At 44.0% G+C, this 23943-nt stretch overlaps 1 protein-coding gene across 13 annotated transcripts in view; it reads right to left on the bottom strand.

The window, feature by feature from the left end:
* The window catches only part of IL1R1 (interleukin 1 receptor type 1), a 78846-nt gene that overhangs the window by 16998 nt on the left and 37905 nt on the right, over nucleotides 1-23943 (bottom strand). For 5 of the 13 annotated variants that reach the window (XM_045445593.1, XM_045445592.1, XM_045445595.1 and 2 more), the window contains 4 exons: nucleotides 12992-13128; nucleotides 9346-9409; nucleotides 619-853; nucleotides 320-509 (listed from right to left, as the gene is read on the bottom strand). In XM_045445593.1, the coding sequence (XP_045301549.1) occupies nucleotides 320-509; nucleotides 619-853; nucleotides 9346-9403 (483 nt within the window). In that variant the 5' untranslated portion in view covers nucleotides 9404-9409; nucleotides 12992-13128. Of the gene's footprint in view, nucleotides 1-319; nucleotides 510-618; nucleotides 854-9345; nucleotides 9410-12141; nucleotides 12284-12991; nucleotides 13129-23545; nucleotides 23782-23943 lie in introns of those variants that run through there. The other 8 variants (XM_045445599.1, XM_045445594.1, XM_045445598.1 and 5 more) reach the window with 8 other exon arrangements.

Genomic DNA, 23943 nt, shown 5'->3' on the forward strand with positions numbered 1-23943 from the left:
TATGTTTTATGATAAATAGGGGTCTCTTAAAAACCTTAAATTTATAATCAGTCTTATCATTAAATATCTTTTATTTCTACTATACTTTTCTCAATCTTACTAAATCAAATAAAATTAAGAGAAAATAAGATTTTTATTAAGCTGCAAATTAAATGTATGTCGTCTTACAACTTTTAAAAAAATTTCTAATAGGTTTCACACACAAAAGCAAACAACATGTCACATGAAAAAGTCCTCTGCAGATTCACCCTATGGTCCAAGACAGAAAACTGATTTTATCTGACAGAAAAGTAAAATACCATATATGATATAAAATTACCTTATGCCACTGTATTTTGGGTAACTCATGTTTTTCGTCTCTAAAAAAATCCAAATAAGGACACACAAGTTGTCCATCTCTCGCAATGGGTAGTTTCTGTGTAAATATAGCTTCTGCATTGTAACACAAGTTAGGTTCATGCTGCACAAACTTAATAGCTATTTTAATTTTGAGGCAGTAAGTTGAATTTCTAAAACAAATCAAAATAGATGAATTAAGCACCATTAAAGATGTTTCCATCCTTAACGACTGCAGCCACACAGAACACATGTTTGAAACATTATTAATCCCTTTCTTACCTTACTGCACAATAGTAATGTCCCGTATCCTCTACCTTAGCGGGAACAAACCAAAGTTTATCTTTGTGCTGATGAATCCTGGAGTCTACTTCCATAGATATAGGTGTCTTGCTGTCATTTTTATACCAAATTATAGTGCCTTTCTTTTCATTCGGGTTAAGAAGACATGAACGAACATCAATTTCATACGCAGATGAAACTAAAACTACTTTTTCTTCACGTTCCTCACAAGTATCTTTAAAAGGGAAAAAGGGAAAGCAATTTCCATGAGAAATTCGTCAGTGATTTTTAATTGTAATATCTACATATAAACACATCAATTATAAAATACATCAATTCATATTATATATGAGTTTTAACGGCTTTATGATTAAAAGTATAATCTTGGGGGCACCTGAGTGACTCAGCTGGTTAAGTGTCCAACTCTTGGTTTCGGCTCAGGTCATGATCTCACGATTTGTGGGTCTGAGGCCTGCTAGGTTCTGTACTGACAGTGCAGAGCCTGCTTGGAATTCTCTCTCTCCCCCTCTCTCTCTGCTCCCCTTTGCTCGTGTTCTTTCTCTCTCAAAATAAGTCAATAAACTTAAAAACATTTTTTTAAATAAAAATATCATCTTGGAAGTCTGAAAGATTTATGTACAAATCCAGTTGTGTCACTGACTAGTTGTGTGTCCTAGGGAAAGTTATTTAACCTCTCTTATCCCTTCCTGTCCATCTAAAATTTGGTGCTAATGTAGCAGGAGAGATACCTACTTCAGTACAAAACGGACTGGATTTGGCCTCCCACCGAAACAATTTTAAAAATGGACCATGTATATGAAACAACAATATTCAAGACATTGAACATCAGGGAACAAAAGACAGAAATACTAGAAAGATGGAAAACAAAGCAGGTGAGCCCTACAATTTTCCCAAGTTACTGCCTAGAGAAAGATTCTAGGTCATGACATCGCAAGGAGGAAACACAGGCAAAGCCCAGTGTTCTCTCTGAATGGAGAAAATAGAGCTGGAAATCCAGGTAAACTATAAGTTTGCAGGACAGAATACCAAAGGGATTATAACTGTATAGATAGAGTTTTGGAGATAAGTCTCCCTTAAGCTTTCAGCTGAGTACCAATTAGCATAAGCACATTAGAAGTGCCAAGGCCAGAGTGAAAACTGCCCAAAGGATTAGAGTGAATATCCACTGGAGCACACACTTGCTAGTAGCATTTGCTGTTCTCAACAGGCAGAATGAAAAGCCTCATTAATCATGGGGCATCAGGTAAAGTACCCAGATGATTCCGACCTACCAGATGGGACGTATTAGGCCCCATACAAAACCTTGTTGTGATCATGACTAATAAAGCTTAAAATCAAAACCTGAAAAGACCAACTACTTCCAAGTCATAACCTTGTGGCCGAACAGTTCAAGAACATTTTTAACAATACAAAAATATCCAGCACCCAAAATGGTAAAATTTACAATGACCAGCATTCAATCAAAAATTATCAGGTGTGCAAAGAAGTGGGACAATACAATCAATAAGAAGAAGAAAATAATCAGTCAATCAAAACTGACCCAGAATTGACACAGATGATAGAATGGATTGAAAAATTAAAATAGTTATTACTACTCAGTTCCATTTGTCCAAGACACTAGATCAAGCATGTTGAGTAGAGACATGAAAGAGATGTTTTAATGAAATTTAAATCAAATTTCTAGTAATGAAAACTACAATGTTGTCTTAAAAAAACACTGGATATGATTAATGGCAGATTTGACAATACAGAAAAAAAGATTAGTGAACCTAAAGGCACAGCATTAGAAACTATCCAGAATTAAACACAGAAAGAAAAATAACAGAAATTTTACAAAATAAAATTAGTTAGCTGCAGGACAACTTCAATACATGTAATATAAATTCCTGAAGAAAAAGGAGAAGAGAGGTGGGTGAAACATAAAAAGTACTTGAAGAAATACAGGCTTTCAAGATTTTACTAAAATAATGTACACACAGATCCCAAAATCACAATAAACCCTAAGGAAAAAAAAAACCATAACAAAAACTACACCAAACACAAAAATGATGCAGCCTTCTTGTCAAAAACAATACAAACCAGAAAAGAGTAAAATAACGATAAGTACTGAAAGAAAAAATTACCAACCTAGAATTCATGATCTAGTAAAAATATCTTTCAAAAACAGGAGCAAAATAAACACTTTTTTTTTCAAATTATAAAAGCTGTAAAAATTCACCACCAGTACATCTATGCTAAAAAAATATATATATATGTAAGGAAGTTCTTCATAAAGAAGGAAAATAGTATCAGATGAAAAATGAATCTATATAAAGGAATAAATTCTCAGAAATGTTTCTTACATGGGTAGTTATAAAATAATTTTTATTATTTAAATATCTTTAAAGATAACTGAATGTTTAAAGCAAAAATTTTTTAAAAAGCATTGTGAGATTTATAACACGTAAAGAAGTAAAATATATGGGAACAATAAGGCAAAGTTCAATAAAGGAGAAGTGGATGTATATTGTTCTAAATTTTTTATACTATAATTGAAATAGTATAGTATCACTTAAAAGTGGATAGCAGTAAGTTAAAGATGGATACCATAATCCTGAGAGCAGTTATTTTAAAAACAAACAAGTTATTAGTATAAGCCAGACATAGGAGATAAATATAAATTACGAAAATTCTCAATCCAAAAGGCAGCAAAAAAGTGAAACAAAAATGAAAAGAATTTATAGGACAAAGAGAAAATAAAATATGATCCTAAATTAAACCCAAATGTATTAATAATCATATTAAAATATTTTAATGGTCTACATACCCCAACCAAAAGGCAAAGATAGTTAGACTGGATAAAGAAAGAAGGACCCAACTATATGCTGCCTATTATACACACACTCTCACACATACACACACTTTAAGTATAAAGACACAAATACATTAAAAGTAAAAAAGAGAAAATATCTACCATAATACTAATCAAAGGAAAGTATGAATGATTATTATATTTTCCAATTTTACAGTAAAGAACATTACCAGGATAAAAATGGCCACTTCATTACAATAAAGGAGTCATTTATCAAGAGGTACACAGTAATCCTAAATGTTTATTCACCTACTAACAGTGCTTCAAAATACATAAAGCAAAACCTGATAGAACTTCAAGGAGAAATAAAGAAACTCACAATTACAGTCAAAGATTTCAACACCATACTCACAATAATTGATAGAACAAGTAAAACAGCCATATAATGATAATGATATAAAAGATGTGAGCACTGTCAATGAATTTGGCATAATCAATTTTTTTAACTTGTTTTTAATGTTTATTTTTGAGAGAGAGACTGACAGAGCATGAGTCAGGGAAGAGCCGAGAGAGAGAGGGAGACATAGAATCCGAAGCAGGCTTCAGGCTCCAAGCGGTCAGCACAAAACCCGATGCGGGGCTTGAACTCACAAACTGTGATATAACGACCTGAGTTGAATTCTGATGCTTAACCAACTGAGCCACTAAGGCACACCTGGTGCAATCAATATTTCTAGATAATTCTACCCAACAGAGCAGAAGACACATTCTTTTTGAGTGCACACAAAAAATTTCATCATATTCTTGTTCATAATCTAATATTCAATAAATTCAAAAGGATTCAAATTAGACAAAGTATGTTCCCTGGTGACAACGGGACTAAACTAGAAATCAATAATAGAAAGAAATCTAGAAATTCCCCATATATTTGAAGGATGTAAACCCCTTCTAGATAACCCATGAGTTAAAAAGAAAGAAAAAGGGAAATTAGAAAGTAATTTAACCTGAATACGGAAAACAAAACATATCAAAACTTGTGGCATGCACTGGCAGCAGTACCTAGAGGAAAGAAGACAGCACTAAATGTCTACAGAAGAAAAAAGATCTCAGATTACTAACTTCAGTTTCCACTTAAGAAACTAGAAAAAATATATATACCCAAAAGATCTGAGAGAAAAACTGATGAAATAAAAAACAGGAAAATAATAAAGTCAAAGATACCAAAAACTAGTTCTTTCAGAAAATCCATCAAATTGATATATGTCTAGCCACTCAACAGGAAAAAAGAGGGTGACATCTCTTATTACAAATATTTTAAAGGGATAATAAGAAAATCTTATGAACAATTTTATACCAGTAAATTTAAGAATTTGAATAAAATGAGCAAATTCCTTGACTATAAACTTCTCAGAAGAAAAAGATAACCCGAAGAGACTTGTAAATACTAAGTAAAGTAAATCTGTACTCGAAAAACTTCCAAACAGAAAACTTCAGGCCCACATGGCTTCACTAGGAGAAATAACACCGATTGTATATAGTCTTCCAGAAAATTGAAGAGTCAATAACACTTCCTGGTTTACTTTGAGCTCGGCAGTATTCAAATGTCAAAAACAAAGACACGACCAAAAAAGAAGCCCACAAACCACTCCTCATCGTGAACATAGATGTAAACGGTTTTTAAAGTATTTTAGCAAACTGAATCCTACAATAACATCAAAAAAGGATAATGCATTATAATGTACATAACATCAAAGAAATACAAAGTTGGATCCACCTCTTTTAAAAACTCTATGAAATTCCATATTTGAACACCTTTTAAAAGAAAAATTATACGATCATCTCAACAGTGCAGAGAAAGCACTTGACAAAATCCAACATCCATTCCTGATAAAGACTCTCAGCAAACTAGAAATGGAGGGGAACTTTCTGAACCTGATAAAAGACAGGTAAGAAAAACCTACAGCTAATCATATAGTAAGATTAGGAACAAAGCAAGGATGTCCACCGTAACCACTTCAATATTATACTGGAAGATCCAATTAGTACATTAAGGCAACAAAAAGAAATAAATGGCATCCAGATTGAAGGGGAAAGAAAAATGTCTTTATTTGCAGACAACATGACCATCTGTGTAGACTATGCTATGAAATCTACATAAGACCTGGAAGGATTAATAAATTGTAGGATATGAATATGCAAAATTAAATGTGTTTGTATACACAAGCAAAAAATAAACGAAAACTGAACTTTTAAAATATCACTTCTAATAGCGTCAAAAGATACGACTAAAGAATAAATCTGACAAAAGATGCTTCAGACCTATCCAATGAAAATTACAAAATGTTGCTTAAATAAAGTTCTAAATAAATGAAGAAATGTATAATCTGTTCATGGGTCAGAAGAATCAATTTTGTCAAGATGTCACTTCCCTCCAAATCGATTTATATTCAATTCCATTTCATTCCAAATATGAGCAGGATTTTTTTTTTGTATAAATTGGCAAGCTGATTCTAAAATTCATACAGAATGAGTCAACAATTTTGATTTTTTAAAAATGTTTTAAGAAGTTACACTGCTTTATTTCAGCATTTATTATAAAGCCACAGGAATTAAGACAGTGCAGTATTGGTATACAGATAAATAGGTCACTGGAATAGAAGTCTCAGAAATAAGACTGGAAATTTTTTTCCATCAAAGGCTTCCAATAATCAAAACATTTATTTAAGGGCGCCTGGGTGGTTCAGTTAGCTAAGCATCCTGATTCTTGCTTGATCTCGGCTCAGATCATGATCTCAGGGTCATAGGATCAAGTTCTGCTTTAGACTCCATGCTGAGTGTGGAGCCAGCTTAAGATTCTCTCTCTCTCTCTCTCTCTCTCTCTCTCTCTGCCTTTCCCCCACTCCCTCTCTCTCTCTTAAAAAAAATACAAAAACAAAAAAAAAAAACAAACACATTTATTTAATAACAAACCAGCTAAATCTCAGTGGAACAGAACAGTTTGTGTCTTTGTAACTTAAAATACTGTCATCCCCTTTTCCCAGCTCCACTCTAGCCTTGAAAACAGAAGCCCGGAAAACACAACAGCTGTGAAAAACAGCAGGCTTTCAAGAGGAGACCAGGTTTGGAGCTCCTCAGAAAGTCCTATTCTTAGAGCACTGCCATGAACTTACCTGACTGGAAGCTCCTTGGAAAAGTCACAGAGTGGTGTTGTACCAAAAAATAAATAATCCAATTAAAAAATGGGCAGAAGACATGAATAGATATGTTTCCGAAGAAGACATACAGATGGTCAACAGACACATGAAAAAAATGCTCAACGTCATTCATCATCAGGGAAATGTAAGTCAAAACTACAATGAGATGTCACCTCACACCTGTCAGGGTGGCTAAACTCAACAACACAAGAAACAACAGGTGTTGATGAGGATGTGGAGACAAAGGAACCCTCTTGCACTGTTGGTGGGAATGCAAACTGGTGCAGCCACTCTGGAAAACAGTATGGAGGTTCCTCAAAAAGTTAAAAATAGAACTACCCTAAGATCTAGGAATTGCACTACTAGGTATTTACCTAAAGAATACAAAAATACGAATTCAAAGGAATATGGGCACCCCAACAGTGCAGAGCCTGCTTGGGATTCTCTCCCTCTCTCCCTGACCCTTCCCTGCTCACACTCTCTGTCTCTCAAAGTAAATAACTAAACATTAGGAAAAAAAACCATAAAATTGAGATTAAAGTGGACAGGGGCGCCTGGGTGGCTCAGTCAGTTAAGCGTCCGACTTCAGCTCAGGTCACGATCTCGCGGTCCGTGAGTTCGAGCCCCGCGTCGGGCTCTGGGCTGATGGCTCAGAGCCTGGAGCCTGCTTCCGATTCTGTGTCTTCCTCTCTCTCTGCCCCTCCCCCGTTCATGCTCTGTCTCTCTCTGTCTCAAAAATAAATAAACGTTAAAAAAAATTTAAAAAAAAGAGAGATAAAAGTGGACAGGTTAGCATGGTATCCTGTGAGGACTTTAGCTACAAGGAATGGCGGTAGCAAAAACAGTGTATGATAAAAAGAGTAAACTTTAAGAAGGTCTCAGCTAGACATCCTGTTCTGTTTATCTGGGATCTGTCCCACCACTCTACTGACATTGTTCTGATCTGTAAGTTTTAAGCTGACACATCAAATAAGCAACTCTGAGATATCATCTTACTTAACTTATTTAAGTATCTGCATTTGACACATATGATCCACTCATCCTTGAAACGCTTTCTTCACTTGGATCTCAGGACACTTGTCTGCTTCTCTTCTACTACATTTCAGGTCTGTTTTTCACTGAGTCTCTGATGAGTAGGAATTTGACCACCAACCTTGGAGATCTACAGCGTTGAGTCCTTGAAGGTCTTATCTTTTCCAACCACATTCAGGTGACCCCATCTCGTCTCATGGTTCTAGTACCAGCTGCTTTCTGAGGTCTCCAATTTTATATCCAGCCCAGAACTGTCCCCTGGGCTCCGGACTGCTTAGTCAACATCACTATTTCCACACGGAATGGAGCTAAACTTAACATGTGTGGTCTGAACATGGATCTTCCCCTGCCCCGTCAAGGGCAACTCCACCTTGCACTTGGCTCAGGCCAAAACCCTTAGAGTCAGCCATGATTCTCTTTCTCTCATACCCACATCCAATTTATCTTAAAATCCTGTTGGCTCTATCATCAAAATATACCCAAATTTTGAGTACTTCTCACTTCTCCTTGCCACCCTTGAACACGCTCCCATCAATCCTTGCCTAGATCACTGCAACAGCCTCTTAACTGGTCTGTTTCTGCCTTTGCCTCCCCACGATCTATTCACCATGTAAGAACCAGAATGATCCTGTTAAAATAGAAGTCAGATCATCTCTCTGGTGTTGAACACAGAACCCTGCAGTTTTCTATCTCACACAGAGTATAAGCCAAGATCCTTAGAGAGGTCTATGGGTTCTACACAAACAACCCTCCACCATCCTCCCTCCACCACCATTATCCACATGACCTCGGTCTTTATCACATCCCTCACCTTTCACTCTGCTCCAACCACACTGGTATTTTAGTTCCTAGAACATGCAAGTACTCCTGGCCTCAGGGCCTTGGCACATGCTGTCTGAAATGTTTCTCCACTCCCAACCTGATATCTATATAGCTCCTGACTCCCCCCACTTCAGGTTTGACTCAAAGGTCAACTTCTCAGTGAGGCCTTTTCTGGCCACACTATCAAAATCTTTAACCTTCTGCCCACCCCAGTCTCCAAACTTTATATATCCTTTTCCTGATTTTTTTTCTATGTATGCTTCTTAGCATATGACATAATATATACTTACTTATCTAATGCATTGTCTCTCTTCCCTAGTGGAATGCAAACCCCATGCAGGCAGATATTTCTATTGGGGTTATTCACTGTGTCCCCAGCACCTAGAGCCTAGCACACAGTAAGGGCTAAAAGCATTTGCAGTATGGTAAGAAGAGGAAAAAAGGAAAAAAAAAAAAGAAGAAATCGAGAAAACAAAGAACTGTCTTATGATGGTTTTCAGTTCAGTTGTGGGTTCATAATGAATTTTGATACTTCTTGTGAATGAGAGCCAGGATTTCCCTTATCACACTCTTCAATCAGCAACAAAGTCGGAGAAGGCTTGGCCCTGACATTGGAGACCCGGACTTTAGCTCCTGCTCTGACACTAGCTACGTGAGCTTGGGCTTGTAAGCTCACTGTGCCCCAGTCTACCGTCCCATAAGTGAGAGAATGAGGAAGGAACATCCAGCAGTACGGTTTTGCGACCAGGAGGTCACAGATTCAATAGAACAGGAGAGAAAAAAATGACTCCGTCACAGAAGATACTTCATGAATTCTAAATAATAGAGTTTCTCAGCAAACAGGAACACAAGGAAATGCTTACTTACCGGCTTCCAGAGAAGAAATCAGTACAGCTATGAAACAAAGCCTGAGTAACACTTTCATATTCTCCTGGAAAAGACAGAAATGGAAGAAAAACCAAAATAAAAATGTTACTATTCCAGAAAAATCTCTAAAACCACACATGCTAACTCCCACCTGCCTCCACCCTCCTCCCCAAGTCACACTGATGGGTTAGTGCCCTGCATCAATGTGATCATGCTTCTGGACAGAAGTGGGGACAAATTCAAACAACTTAAGGTTAAGAAAGCATCCATCATCTGTCCCAACATTCATTTCCCACCTTGTTTCCCACTCAAATTTCCCCCCAAGGTAATCTATGCTATATCCAAAGTGACTAGGCCCTAAACCAGCTTGCTTCTACTTGTGTGGATTTGTTCCCCACCCAGAATGTACCGTATTGCTAGGACCCACTTGCAAAAGTCTTCCCATTCTCCCAGGTCCAGCTGAAAGGTCACACCTTCATTTTATAAGGTAAGATACTAAATCGTTGGTACCAAATGGTATACCTAAGTAGAGATGCTCCAAAGAAGACTTAAAAAAAATAGTAATAACATATATAGAAAATAAATGGTTTTCGCTTCTCTGAAGCTACTTAAAATTTCTACAGTGAGCATGTATTTGTCTTGTCACAAAGGAAAAACAAAACAAAACAAAACAAAAAGACTCCATAGGCCCTGGGTGATTTAGAAGACCACACCAACATAGCATCGGCCCCAACAGGTATCTGCCAGCCAGAGGGCTACATGTGGGATGCAACCACATCAGGTACTTGATTGATACTGGAAAGAAAACGTGCCCACTGCCTCATCAATAAAACAATGTCACTAAAATCATATCAATTGGATGTAAAAAGAAAAAAACAATTTTTCCTACTCTTCTAAACTTCTCAAACCCCAATGAAGTTAATTTTCAGGACAGCCTCATTTTCCTTCTGAATGTTCCTTGTAGGTGCTCCTGAACAGGGCATACAGTAAGTTCTAGTCTCACACCTCCAGTGAACTTCTGCACAAATCAAGGGCCCGTGAATACCTCAGACTCAGTAGGCCTCCACCCAAACTCATCTTCTCCCCACCTCAATGACAGGCACAGCACTGCCCTGCACAGGCCACACATACTCCCACCCAACAAGAGATCTAGGCCAATGGCCTTGAATCTGCCACCCCCCCAAGAGCTGCTCTCTTAACCACCCTAACCATTATCAAGTGGCCCCATTCACTCACACCCACTGCCGATGCCTCTAGCTCAGGCGATCACCAGCTCCTGCCTGGATCAATTATGGCAACAGATTTCTCATCGGTCTCTTTGCCTGTGGACATACCACTTTCCCCTCATCCAGAGAGCCCACAGACCCACAGTTACCAAATTATCTTTTCAAAATACCTCCACTGGCCCCCCAGTGCACACAACAAAGTCCGAACTTCTTAGCAAGTGCATACAGGTTCTTTGTGCCAAGGCTCTGACTTTCTTTTTCAGACTCAATGCCCCGCCTCCTTGTCCCCCACCGCGGTCCATGACCTGTTCTTCACCTCAGAGACTTTGCCTTCCCTAGTCCCTCCTCCCTTCACCTGGCTACCTCCCTCATCTATCAGGTCTCAACGCCATCACCATCATCCCCGACAGACCCCCAGGCCGGCTGGGCCTTCCTCCTCTGTGCTCATGCAGGTCATAGCCCCCTCCCGGCACATCTTACTGTGGTTATCCCAGGACAGGAAGCATCATGAGGGCAGTCACCATGACAAGCCCCTCACTGCCCCCACAGAATGCCACTACACTTGGAGCTCAAGCCCTTAATAAATTTGCATGGAACAATGAAAAAATTAACAAAAGAAATAGCTCTCCCCTCTAACCCAATTTCAGGGGCAATGTCCAGAGTAAACCATGCAATTTCACATTTTAACAACCCCTGTCTGTTAATTTTTACAGGAGATGAAATCTGTCTATATTACCTGAGGCTACAAGTTAATTGCAAGCACAAAACATATTGTAACTAAGACATCACTAATTCAGACACTAATGACGTGCAATCATTTAAATATTATCTGAAAAATGTTCTATTTAAGAAGTGGTATTAAAACGCATAAAAAATGTCACAACGTGCTTTTTCATAAATGCTGAGAGAAAAAAAAGAAAGACTTTCTCAGTATGATAGATGCTCCCATTTATAGTCTCCCCACTTTACCCCCAAGCATGAAGACTATGATCCTTAAGCCTGGTTCAAGCCTTGAAACCTACCTCAGAGCAGTAAGACTGCATTCCTTAAATATCCTGTAATTCTGACATTTCATTCACGTAAACTGGCCTTCTCCCAAGTTAGCTGAGGTTAATCGCGCTATTATCATTATATACTGCCTTTAAACTATATTCAGATTATTAGCAGCCTGGCTTATTAGCTCTTTCTGTAGCTCTGTGGAAGTGTTTTAAGTCTCCCTGATAGAGAGGCAGAAAAATAAAGGTTTACATGATTTCCCAATGACCAGGCCCAGGCCAATCAACTACTCACGTTACTTTCTCTGAAACAACATAAAGGCACTATGAACCAACTGAACAGTGCCAGCTATTACTTCATGCAGTTACAAGATCTGACTTGTGTGATTACTGAACAGGGAAGAAAAGAAAGATGCCCAGGTGAATTTTATGTATAGACTGTATCTCAGGATCTAATTCCAAATTAGTTGTAGGGTTGTAGAGAATTACTTGGAGAGAGTTACATGATGACGCAGGGGTGTCCACCCCCGGGGCCCTAACTCAGCCTGGAGGAGGGCTCTTGGATGAGGCGTTACCTGAACCTCAGGAGGCGGTGGGAAGCCCGTGGAAGAGATCAGCCCCGTCCTGTTTCAGAGTATAAACCAAAGGTGGGAAGTTGAGAGGCAAAGCTGGGGAGGCCCAAAGTGCCCAGAACACGGAGTCTCACTGTGGAGATGACTGCAATTTGTAGGTGGCAAAAAAGAAAATCACTTAAGCCACAGGGTGGTGTGCGATCAGATTTTCATGTTTTATAGAAATCTTGGCACCCACATGGAATACAAACCAGAGATAAGAGGGTTGGCGGGGAGAGCAGGCTACTGTGAAAGGGAGTCCAGACGAGAGGGCATGGGGCCGTGAGCCAGCGGCAGTGATGGGGTGTATCTGAGACCCAGTCAGAGGCAAGCAAGAAGAAGGGTGACAGAGGGGGTCTGGGATGCACCAGCCCCTGTTCATTCAGGTGGAGACCAGCAAGGGGCAGGCCAGAAAAGGGGGACAGGCTCCAGAAGCCACAGACAACCCGAGGAGATGCCCAAAGGGTGTCACTCACAGCACGACTGGGCCTGGGTCTCCTGTGGCTAGCTAGCAGTGTGGCCTCCAACAGAGACCGAGAACCCCAGTGTCAGCTGAAAGCTGAGTGACATGGACACAAGGCCTGGAATGTGCCAGAACTGGAGAGCGTACAGAGCACTGGGAGCCATCATCACACAGGTCGTAATCGTAGTGACAGGTAAGTGACCTGGTCACTGGGAAAGTGAATGAGCAGTGACCCCCAGAGCGGCCACAGACCCCTTCAGAAATCAGATAAAACCATGGAGCTGACCCAAAGGAAAATGTCCGGACAGCTGTCCAATATTCGGTATACAATGAGAGATATGCCAGGATCACCTGAAGCTGAGGCTGAAGACTGCAGCTGTCTGTGAGAAAAGGCCGGTGAGCCCCTCGCCCCTCGAGAGGTGTGAACTGGTGTGTGAGGTGCTCCTGCTTCTCAGGATGGAGTCAGCATCTTTAAGGGGCGAGTCTACCTGGGGAAGGAAGCACACACGCCAGTGTAAGCTCGACTGAGGAAGCTTAGTCACCGACTGACCACTGCACAGATCTCAAGAGATGTCAAAAAAAACCCACAACAAGCTGGAAAAATGCGCCATACGTTTAAAGAGCAAGATGCCCCACGGTCCTCTGAGACGACGGTTTCAGAAGATCGAATCAGGGGCGTGAGAGATGCCAAGAGGTGAACAACCACCATCCCTTCTGGGAAGAAAAAAAAAAAAAAAAAAAAAAAACACATACAACCTGGCTCTTTGCCAGCCTCAGGGATGCAGAAAAATGGAGCCACCTGTGGGGATCTCACCGCTTTCTGCACTTGGAGAAGAAAGCTCAGAGAAAGACCCAGATGCCAGGAAGAAATGAACAGTTCCCTTGTAAGAAGAGGCACACTGGGAGTCCTTCCTTACATCAAGTGTATTGATACACCTGCATTCCAAATTACAGAATTTGAAACAACTTCCAAAAAGCTAAGCTGTTATGTCCTGTAGACATTCCACAATCCTTTCCCTGGTTTTACGGTTTACTTTCAATATGTTGGAGTCTGACATTTGCTTCAGGTCTGATTCATTTCCTTAGGCCTTGGAAATGCTGGTAAGACTGAGCCATAAGGCCTTTTAATGTCCAATCAATAAAATAGCCTAATGCAACACCAAACACGTTGCTTAGGTTAAATAGACTAACTACTGCCTGATTATTCATGTTAGATTTATGAGAAGATACGGCATAACGTGAAGGGGTCAGAGGCACAGTGGCTTGTCCACATGAATCACACAGAACACAAAATCAAAGACTCCCTGATCTTCCTGCCCCCTGTCCTAAGCACAGTGCCCTCTCGGTCTCCAGGAGTATGGCCCAGAAATGAGTGCAGCGGGGGGCAATTACCTGGGGAATGTCAGAGAAATTAATAGAGGCGGGGGGAGGGCGGGGGGGGGTGGTGCGGGGAGAGGATGGGCAAGAGGAATGAATCTACTTGGAAAGTCCAGGAAATCTTTTGCAGAATTGACTTCCCACCTCCCCTAAACCACTTCACTTTCCCTCTTCCTCTTTGCCCCAGAAAGTTGTTTAAAAGAACTTGTATATTCTGTCTCCACTTCCCATCCTCTGCTGTTTGGGTTATAGGGTCCTCTCCTTGCCCATCTGCAAGCACGCTGCCTTCCGCTTCCACCACGCCTCTCCAGTGCTTCTCAGGGCTGTCACTTCGTTCTACTGCTCCCAGTCCACCTGCTTCTTCTGTGATGTCCAACCAGCTCTGAGCCGATTCTGATCTCAGGCCTTTCCCAGGGGCCCTGTAGAGGCCCCTGCCCTCAATGGCCAGGACCACAAGTCACAGAGGGCACAGGGCACCGCATGCCTCAGACCTCTGGCTCTGGGACCCAGGGCTCGGGCAGCAGTGGTGGCTCGCCCCAGTTGCTGGCCTTCCCTACCTGGGCCGGGAGAGAAAGGTACAGAGAGGACCCTCTACCTCTCCCATGCTCCTGTGAGGGGGGGCCCATCCTACTCACCTTGCATGTGGTAAGAGCTCAGGAAGGAAGGGAGGGAGGGAGGGAGAGAGGAAGGGATTCACCCACCATCTTCACATTAGACTACACGAAATCTGGCCTTGAAGCAAGGGGGAAAAAGGATAAAATATAGGTACTCAGTGTGAGTCAGAGAAGAGAAATGCAAGGGAACCACCCTGGACAAGGAAGACTACCACTTCAGGGGTTACACAAAGGACGCACAGCCAGGAAGCCACGCAGGACGCTGGGGGACAGCAGACGGAGCAGACCAGACACTGGGAGCGATTCCTGCCAGAAGGGATACCGGCCAAGTCACCCTCCCTTGTTCAGAGGCAACTGAGCAAAGCCTGCAGTGATTTTTGAAATTGGTTTGTAAGTAAAATTCAAAATATTTTTAGAAAGTATTGACAATAAAAAACGTCATGCATTTATTCCACTGTGTTATTTTTCAGATGCGTTTTCCACATAAAAAAAAAAATGACTAAGGAAGGGGAAAGGATTAATGCTCCCAAATAATTAACAAGCCCTAACACACTGCTCCCATCCTGCCCGCAGGTGCAGTGATGTCTGTGTTCCATAGGAAATTTCCCACCCTGCCTACCCTCCTCTCCATGGCAGCTTCCAGCTGGTGTGCAGAGACCCAGCCGTGCACTGAGGTGCTGATGCCCAACCAGGGTAGTCAGCCAGGGCCTGGCATGACAGGAGGCCTCGGCTGGTCAGCCCCCTGCCCCCAGAAACCTGGTCTATTCACTGCAGTGCCCCGGGGTGCGAAAACGGGAAACACAGCTTTCTATGACAATTACATGAAATGTATAGTTCCCCTTGCATTTTGGTGATTATAACGTATTTGGAAACTGGAAACTGGTACATCACACCATGATTATGTGCCATATGAAAAATATGTATGAAGCTACTTGTTTATTGGCGATAAAATGGAGGGACTCCTGGGTGGCTTGGTAGGCTAAGCATCTGACTCTTGATTTTGTCTCAGGTCAGGATCCCAGGGTCAGGGGATCGAGCCTTGCATGGGGCTCCGAGCTGAGTGTGGAACCTGCTTAAGATTCTCTCTCTCCTCCTCCTCTGCCCTTCTCCCCTGCTTGCACATGTGTACTGTCTCTCTCTCCCTCTAAAATCAAAAGAAAAAAAAAAGATAAAATGGAAATGTGAATTTGAGGCATAAAGCAATGTCCTACCAGACCTAGAAGGACAAACTTCAACGTGAACTAAATTACAAAAGCAGAGATCAAGTACAAGAAGTAACAATGAACATATAGGCCCCCAGCAGAAGCGTCCCACTTCACCACACAGTGCTGTCCTGTCAGTCTGCAAAGAACTCCATATCCAGCACTGACACAGGAAGGGTGACAGCTGGGGGACAGAGTGACTGTCACCAGAACCCAAGTGGTTTCCACGAGGCCCAGGGCCCCAGTGCAGAGGGAAGGGGCATTTATTCCTACTTTGTGGCCACACTGCATCTATTAACGCCTTCTTGTTCTGGAAGAATTTCCCACAACCTCGAAGAATTTCCTTCCTATTGCTGAGGAATCCCCCCACATTGTGAAACCTGGCTTTCCAGGACAGAAGCCAGGCACAGGACAGAGGTGGCATGTACCAGACATCATGAAGAGGCAGGTGCTGTGTGGGTCCACTTCTGGGAGAGGGGCAGCGGAGGCACCAGGCTCTGAGAGCAGCGTCTGAGCACAGGCTGTATTGTCCCTCAAAGGACCTGTGGGGAGCAGACCCTGGGATGGTTTATGCTCTCCCTGCCTACGTTAACCTCCGAGATGGATTCCCGGATTGCCCCCAGCTCGGTCACATATCATGAGGGGCCCTGCACGTGCACACAGGTAGACATTCCAATCCACATATCCAAGTTCACCCCCGCCATACAGCCTTGGCCACTCAGCAGACCAAGGAGGCATACCGGCAGCAGAGTCCATAGGGGAACGACCTAAGAAAGAGACCTGTTATACTCTGTCCAGGCTGTCTGGACAAGACATTTAGGGGGGCCCGGGTACCTGGGTCATGGCCATGCTGCTGTTCCATTACATGTTCCAAGTAGGCACCTCCTTTTGGTTCTACAGACTCCTGGCCATGCTAAGGGACACAGCTGGCTGAGAAGTAGAGCAGAACCCTCCAAAGTACAGGACCTCTGTGGGACCACTTTCGCCTGCCTCTAAGGGAAGTTCCGCAGCAGTCAAACCTCCACAGAAACCCAGGAAGAGAGAGAAGACAGCAGCAGATGCCCCCTCCTTCCTCCAGGGACCTGAAGAGCCCCACATCTGAAATTCAAGTGGAAATCCTAACGGTACTTTCACATTTCCACCTCATACCGGCTCACTGTTCACACTGTTCACACTGCTCACTGTAATGAGTGCATTACAAATACATATGCAGCATCATTTAATAAAACTTCTCATCCCAAACATTATTCAACGTGTGTATATATGTATATTTGACCTAAGAGAAATATTCAGAGAATTAGGCTTCAACTAAGTGACTATAACTAAGAAGCGACTGTGGATAGCCCCTGGAAGAAACAAGGACTAAATCAGGTTCTTCAGCTCAGGAATCACCACAACCTCCATGCTCTATTGAAAACCATCATGTTGTGGCACCTGGCTGGCTCAGTCAGTTGGGCATCCGACTCATGACTGCTCAGGTCATGATCTCACGGTTTGTGGGTTCGAGCCCCGCATCAGACTCTGTGCTGGCAGTGGGGAGCCTGCTTGGGACTCTGTCTCCCTCTCTATGCCCCTCCCCTACTCACTATCTCTCAAAATAAATAAACATCAAAAAAAAAAAACCCATTGTGAACACATATGGGGAATGGAATATGGCATTAAAATCAAGTCCATAATTTTGATCTTTACCTGTTACAAGGATTCAAACAGCAATTAAACAGGCTCCAATAATGTTAGGACCCAAAACGTTAGGTTTAAAGACAAGGCATAAAGAAACTTGCTCATAAAGCCATAGAACCACAAAACTGTGGAAAATACTTTAGAATTCTGGACTTACACAAATCCTTCTTTCATAACCTAGAATCTGCAAATCCCCAAGGAGAAGCTGTAGACAGCCAGGGAACTTGGAGTCTAACTTCCTAGGGTACTGATTTTACTCAAGGATTCGTTGGGCAGAGTTATGTTTCTATTAGAGAAAACATGGCTATATTATGAAATGGAAAGAAAGATCTCCAAAAGGTAATGCATGAGTCATCAAAGAAGCCCTGAAGGTGAGTCACTTTGGAGTGCTAGGTTGAGCATTTACTCCTTTGGTGGTAAAATCTGAGAAGCATTGCCCTACATAAATACCCGCGGTCATCTCTGTTCGACCCCAGTCATGAGAAAGGGAACAACGAGGGCCGCACAAAGTCACATGCGTGGGGCCAGACTGTCAGAGCAACCTAACCCTAACACTGAGACACCTCCCCAGGAAGGTTCCATGCCCGAGACAGGGAAGGAGAACAAGGATGTGAACACAAAGGGGTCACCACAGTGTGATACGATGGTTTCCGTTCTGCAGAGAGGAGAACCATGTATCCCACCACACACAGGGCTCCTAAAACCCAACTGTGTGTTCAGCGTGGCTATCACTGATTTTCCTCCAGAGAAAAAGTTATGTAAAACTATGAGCTAACAAAACCACTCCCACAACAGAGGCCACAGAAACACACATCATCTCAGAAAGTCTGAGAAACACTGAAACTTGGGCGACCTTCCTTTCAGATGATCCAAAAGCCCGGCTCACAGCAGATTCATCCGGCGTATTTGCCCACACGAATGAGGCAAGGAAAGTTTTTTAATCACCAAAGGCTATCACGCACAGGGATATGGAGATAAAGTAAACACAGTCACAGAGGTCTTAGATGTTGCTGTATAGTCTAAGTTGTTCCGCTATTACAAGGCACAAAGCCACCAGATTGGTGGTTTCGTGTGGGTTTCAGGGACAACGGGGAAAATAAAGCAGAAGGACGGGACTGCCATCACTAGAGGGCTACAAACAGGAATCGGCCAGACCTATCTCTTGGTTGGACTTGAATTTTAACACAGTCCAATTTCTCCCCAGTGAACCCTCTAGGGCTCCTGGACCACAGCAACCAGACCCAGTGACAGGAAGGGCTCTGCTCTCCTGTCCCTTGTCCCCCTTTCAAATGCTCTGCCTGGCCCTGTCAGCCCTCCAGCACAGCTCCAATGCAGTGCTTGCTACGGGCCTGATACTGAGTCTGGCCTGCCACGGCTTGCCCTTAAGCACTGCCTTCCAGTTGTGAGAACGGTTCTGTTGCTCTAAGTGGCAGCTACAGGTAGCCTCAGGGGACTAGACGTTCTCCATACGAATTTTTCTTTGTTTTCACTCCTGTGGTTTTTTTTTACCAAGATGAAATATGCATACAGTGAAACACACAGTAAATCTTAAGTGTATAATTCCATTAACTATGACAACTGTATACACCAGAATACCCCATCAAGATACAGACCGTCTCCATCCTCCCCTAAAGTTCTTTTGCGTCCCTTACTAGCCACCCCTCACTGCACAGGACTCCACGTTCTGATTTCTATCATCACCAATATGACCTTTTAAGAGTTAACTTTGGACGGCTGGCTTGCACCCAATCAGTGCCCTGCTATGTTAGGGTGCACAGGGGCATGAAGGCTTCAGTCACTCACTACCAAGTGATGCAAGGGAAGCACTAGTTCTCAGAGGGGCCAGTGTGGCTGCTAAGGTAGCACTTTTGAAAGTGTGGAGAAGGGGACACCTTGGGTGATCACAACGAAGCATTTAGTGGTAGAGGCCCTTCCAGAACAACTCGAGGCAGTTCCACAAAGTAAAGATGGACTCTTGTCCTGCATGACTTCCAAGCATCTCTTGTCATTTATCATTTGGGGAGGCTAGTGCCTAATTCCGTCCTACACTTATATATTGTTGGCACGCTTTTCGTACATACTAAATTTTCCAGGAATGCAAATATGGCGAAAACAGAGAGGACTGGCTTTGACAACCACTTAGACCTTGAGCAAGAGTCACTCATCATTCAGTGGTACTTGGATCCCCCACCAGGATGTCTCTGATCCGGACCAAACTTGGAGTTGTCCTCTGTGATCCTACAGTCCAGCCTACATAACCCATTTGGCAGCCTCATTGGGTTCTAGTTTGGTTCTGCCCAAGCATCCATCCACACAGTGATCCTTTACATCTAGCTATTATAGTGACTATTTGGAAATTACATTGTCAGTAAGTTTTATTATATTATTTCAGAATTGCAAATATTTGCATTAGTAAGGGGTAAGCGATGAATCACAGGAATCTACTCCCAAAGCCAAGAGCACACTGCATACACTGTATGTTAGCTAACTTGACAATAAACTATGTATTTAAAAAGAGGGGTAAGGGGTTCTGAATGAGCCAAGAAGCACTGCTCTAAGTGACAGAATTTAATTCTGGATTGAACTCAGGGGCAGGAGTCATGGGCTGTATTTGCTGGTGGCCTTCAGTGCTCTGGTTTGCCAGGCCACACGTGCAGAGCTCACGATGCATAGGCCACCTCCCCCACCTTCTACTAGCACCCTAAGTCCAGCTGAAACTCGGCTACCAAACCGCCCTGTCGATGGGGAATCGTTTCAAGAGACCGCCTAAAAGTTGCTCTTTGTACCTCTTCAACGGGGACCCTGGGAGGGGGGGACAGTCCCACTTTTCTCTGTTACCAGGCATCCTTTTACTTCTCCTAAGCACTTCATTTACAGCTTGAAGACACAGACAATTGTGTCCCACCAGGTTTCCTCTCTCCCACTGCCTGCAGGAAGGTACACTGGGGTTGTCAACCTTGGTCACACGTTTAGAACACCCTGGGGGCTTTAAAAACACCAGTGCTTGGGCGCACCCCCAGAGACGCTGGTTTGTTTGCTCTGGAGTCCTGGCATTTCTCGTCAGAGTACCTCAGGCAATGCTAACTAAGTAAGGTACAGGCAAGGCCGGGGCACCCAGCTTACCTCCAGATTTATAGCCCCACTTGGCAACTTTGCAAATAGATAGTTCACGAAGGTTTACGTTTGACACTTTTCTAGACTCACTGCAGGCTCCACTTCCTCTCCGCTCTTGTTTTTCTTTCATCCTATTTTTCATTTATGGCATCTTGTAAATCCTTTCTGGAACAGGTAGGAATGGGGAAAGCCTCCATCACCCTGCCACGTGTATTAGAAGTGCAGAGTTCAGGCGTTCAAACCTTCAGGAACCCCAGCCCCTTTCAACACTTGGTGAGCTCACTCTGGTTCCAGGGCTCCCCCACAGGCTCCCCAGTGCTGAGCATGGCCAGGAGGCTGCAGCAGCATTTCCTGGGGTCACAGCCGGCAAGGGCAGGGTGGAAGGAGCAGGCGAACAAAGCTGCTGACAGCACAGATCCTGTAAGCCGGCCCGACAAACTCGAAACCTCAAAGGAAAACACAAACCCAAATACAAACGGCAGCAGATGGAGAACATCATGAGGCTGGGCCATGGCCAGTGAGTCTCAGTGCCTTCTGATGACAGCTGTCCTTCAAAGTGGCAAGTTCACCGTGAGTCCGTCATGTAGCATAATCTCTGTACTTCCCTCCTCCCTATGCTGGGGTAGTTGCAACTGTCCGGCTTTGCCACTTTGATTAATAAAACACTCTGTTTACAACATCATATCTTCCTGCTTCCAGGAGGACACCCGTCTCCCACTGGTGCATCCCAGCCACACGGTTTCCATTTTCCATGATCCAAGGGCACGGCCAAGCCCTAGAGTATATCTCAGCATCCTTGGGAACCACCCATATAAGTTGTATCTGTATCCATTACCTTCTTGCCCTCTCCAGTGGAGACACTGAACAGTGTCCTGCCTGTGGGTGGCCAGCAGGCCCACTCTCCATTCAAAGAGGCAAAGTTCAAAGAACCCCCTTAGGCAGAGAGACTGCAGTTGCCCTGTGACTTCACCAAGAGGACTCACATCCATTAGAGGGCAGAGATTGTCATCTATCCCATTCACTGCTCTGTCCTCAGTACTCGGAACAGTGTCTGGCACAAAGTAGGTATTCAATAAACATGTGTTAAATAAATAAGTGAATCTAATATTAAGTAGTATTTCACCAACAGTAAAAGAATTACTGACAAGATGCTATTTTAAAAAGCCATAAAGAAAGCCTTTCCGCATTATGCCACACAGGGCTGAGTAGAGCCTGTTTAAAAAGGAGGGTTTAGGGGCACCTGGGTGGCTCAGTCGGTTAAGTGTCTGACTTGATTTCAGTTCAGGTCATGACCTCATGGTTTGTGAGTTCGAGCCCCCCCTCTGGCACTGACAGCTCAGAGGCTGCTTGGGATTCTCTCTGCCTCTCTCTCTCTCTCTTTCTCTCTCTCTCTCTCAAAACAAATAAATAAACTTAAAAAAAGAAAGAAAGCAAAAGGAGAATTTAGTTCTGCCCTGCCAAGATCATGTGAAAATTCAGGTCAAACATCCTTTCTGGAACTACATGGAGGCCACCCAAATGTAGACAGGGCCAGGTGATGCTCCACATGCCACAAAGTGGCAGCTCGCCAAATAAGACTAAAAATACATAAAGGGTTCCATGTCCCTTCTCGCATCAAATCCCATCCCGGAGGCCCCACGTTTTCATCTAGCACAAAACATAATACAGGATATGAATACAGAATATTAAATGCAATGACAAGGATATGAAATAAGAAATTAAAAGCAGTCAAGAGAAAAAAAGGTGGCCACAAATGCACAGTAAACTGGGTGCGGAAAGGGGCAGCAAACCCCCCAGCACTCCCCCCACCCTACATCCCCGGCTGTCCTCAGTTCGCCAATAGTCCTGGAGTTCAATGTTATACATTCACCTTCCAGAAGCTTGGTACCAAGCCAGGGTGACCCAGACAGCACCTTCCAATGACAGACGGATCTCAGCTCACCTTTTTTTCTCCAAGGCATCAGTGGCCCAGAGATGTCCCTTACTTGGTTCCTACGCTGTGGCGCTAAAAGCCCTAGAACGTGCCCATCTGATAAGCATCTCCTACCACCAGAAATCACTGGGGACATCTGCCCTGGCAGGAATCCACACACCCTCAGCAGCACAGAGGAGAAAGCCTGGGCAGGCACGGACCATGGAAGCCAACGGGTGGTAAAGTAGAAGGCATAGCTTTGGAGTCCCGAGGGCTCACCCTCCTTCTGGGTGCCAGTCCCCCAAGTTAGTCACCTTGTCTAAGCCTCCACTTTCCCTGCTGTGAAAGGAAGGTGGTAATAGCGTGTCTCTCACAAGACTTTGGGGAAGATAAAAGAGAAGCTTAAAGAGCCTTATAAACTGTGAAATACTGGACCTGCCTGTTGTGAATGAGTCTTCTTCATGTCTGTTTGTAGCTACACCCAGCATCAGCCTCTCCCTGGGGTCTCGGGAGCACAAGTTTCTCTCCCCCACTGTAGGGCATTCGCATTCGTCCTTATCTTGTTGACCAGACTGACAGCTCTGAGCCTAAACCCCGGAGAGGGACACTCCTGAACCAGCCATACTTGGCTGCATTCAAATTCCTGGAAGCAGTTTACACACACACACACACACACACACACACACACACACCACAACAACCCGCCAGGACCATCGTCAAGTCACCCCCGCCCCCCGCAAAGGGATTTGAACAATCCTTATTCCGGTTTCACACAAAAATAAAAACAAGCAAAACCCCCACAGATTTCACCGCCATCACCTTCTTCCACGACAAACTGACAACCAAGTTCAGTCTAACTGACTTAAGAAGGACGCTTTCCGCGCGGTCTGTGCGAAGGGAAAGGTGTCAAAGCCACGGTGGGTACCCACCCCACCCCCCACCGCCGCTCCCGCCCGCCCGCCTACCCGCCAACACTCCAACCCCGCAGGCTGCAGCTTCCTCCTACCTGGTCGAGCCCCGGGCCGCCCCGGGCCCAGCGCGGCGGGGCGGGCGCCCTGGGAGCCGGGCGAGGGGCTCCGGGGCGCGGGCGCGCGGTTAGTCACATGCCCGCCGGCTCCTGGGGGCGCCGGGCCGCCGCCGCGGCCGCCGCGCGCTCCGGCTCGGCTCCGGGCGCGGGCACGAGCAGGAGCCGCGCCGCCCTTGCGCCCGGGAACAGCCGGGTGCGGCTCCTGCTGCGCTGAGGCTCCGGCTTCGGCTTGGACGCCTCGGGCGGAGACGGACGCGGGTGGGTGGGCGGAGAAGGCGGGGCGAGCCGGGCTCAGGAGGGAGAGAGCTGGCCGGTTGCCCCCGCGCCCTACCCCCGGGAAGCCCGGGACTCTGGCCTGCCCCGCTCATCCCCCTCAT

This window comes from Leopardus geoffroyi, chromosome A3 (genome assembly GCF_018350155.1).
Source record: "Leopardus geoffroyi isolate Oge1 chromosome A3, O.geoffroyi_Oge1_pat1.0, whole genome shotgun sequence".
NCBI lineage: Eukaryota > Metazoa > Chordata > Mammalia > Carnivora > Felidae > Leopardus > Leopardus geoffroyi.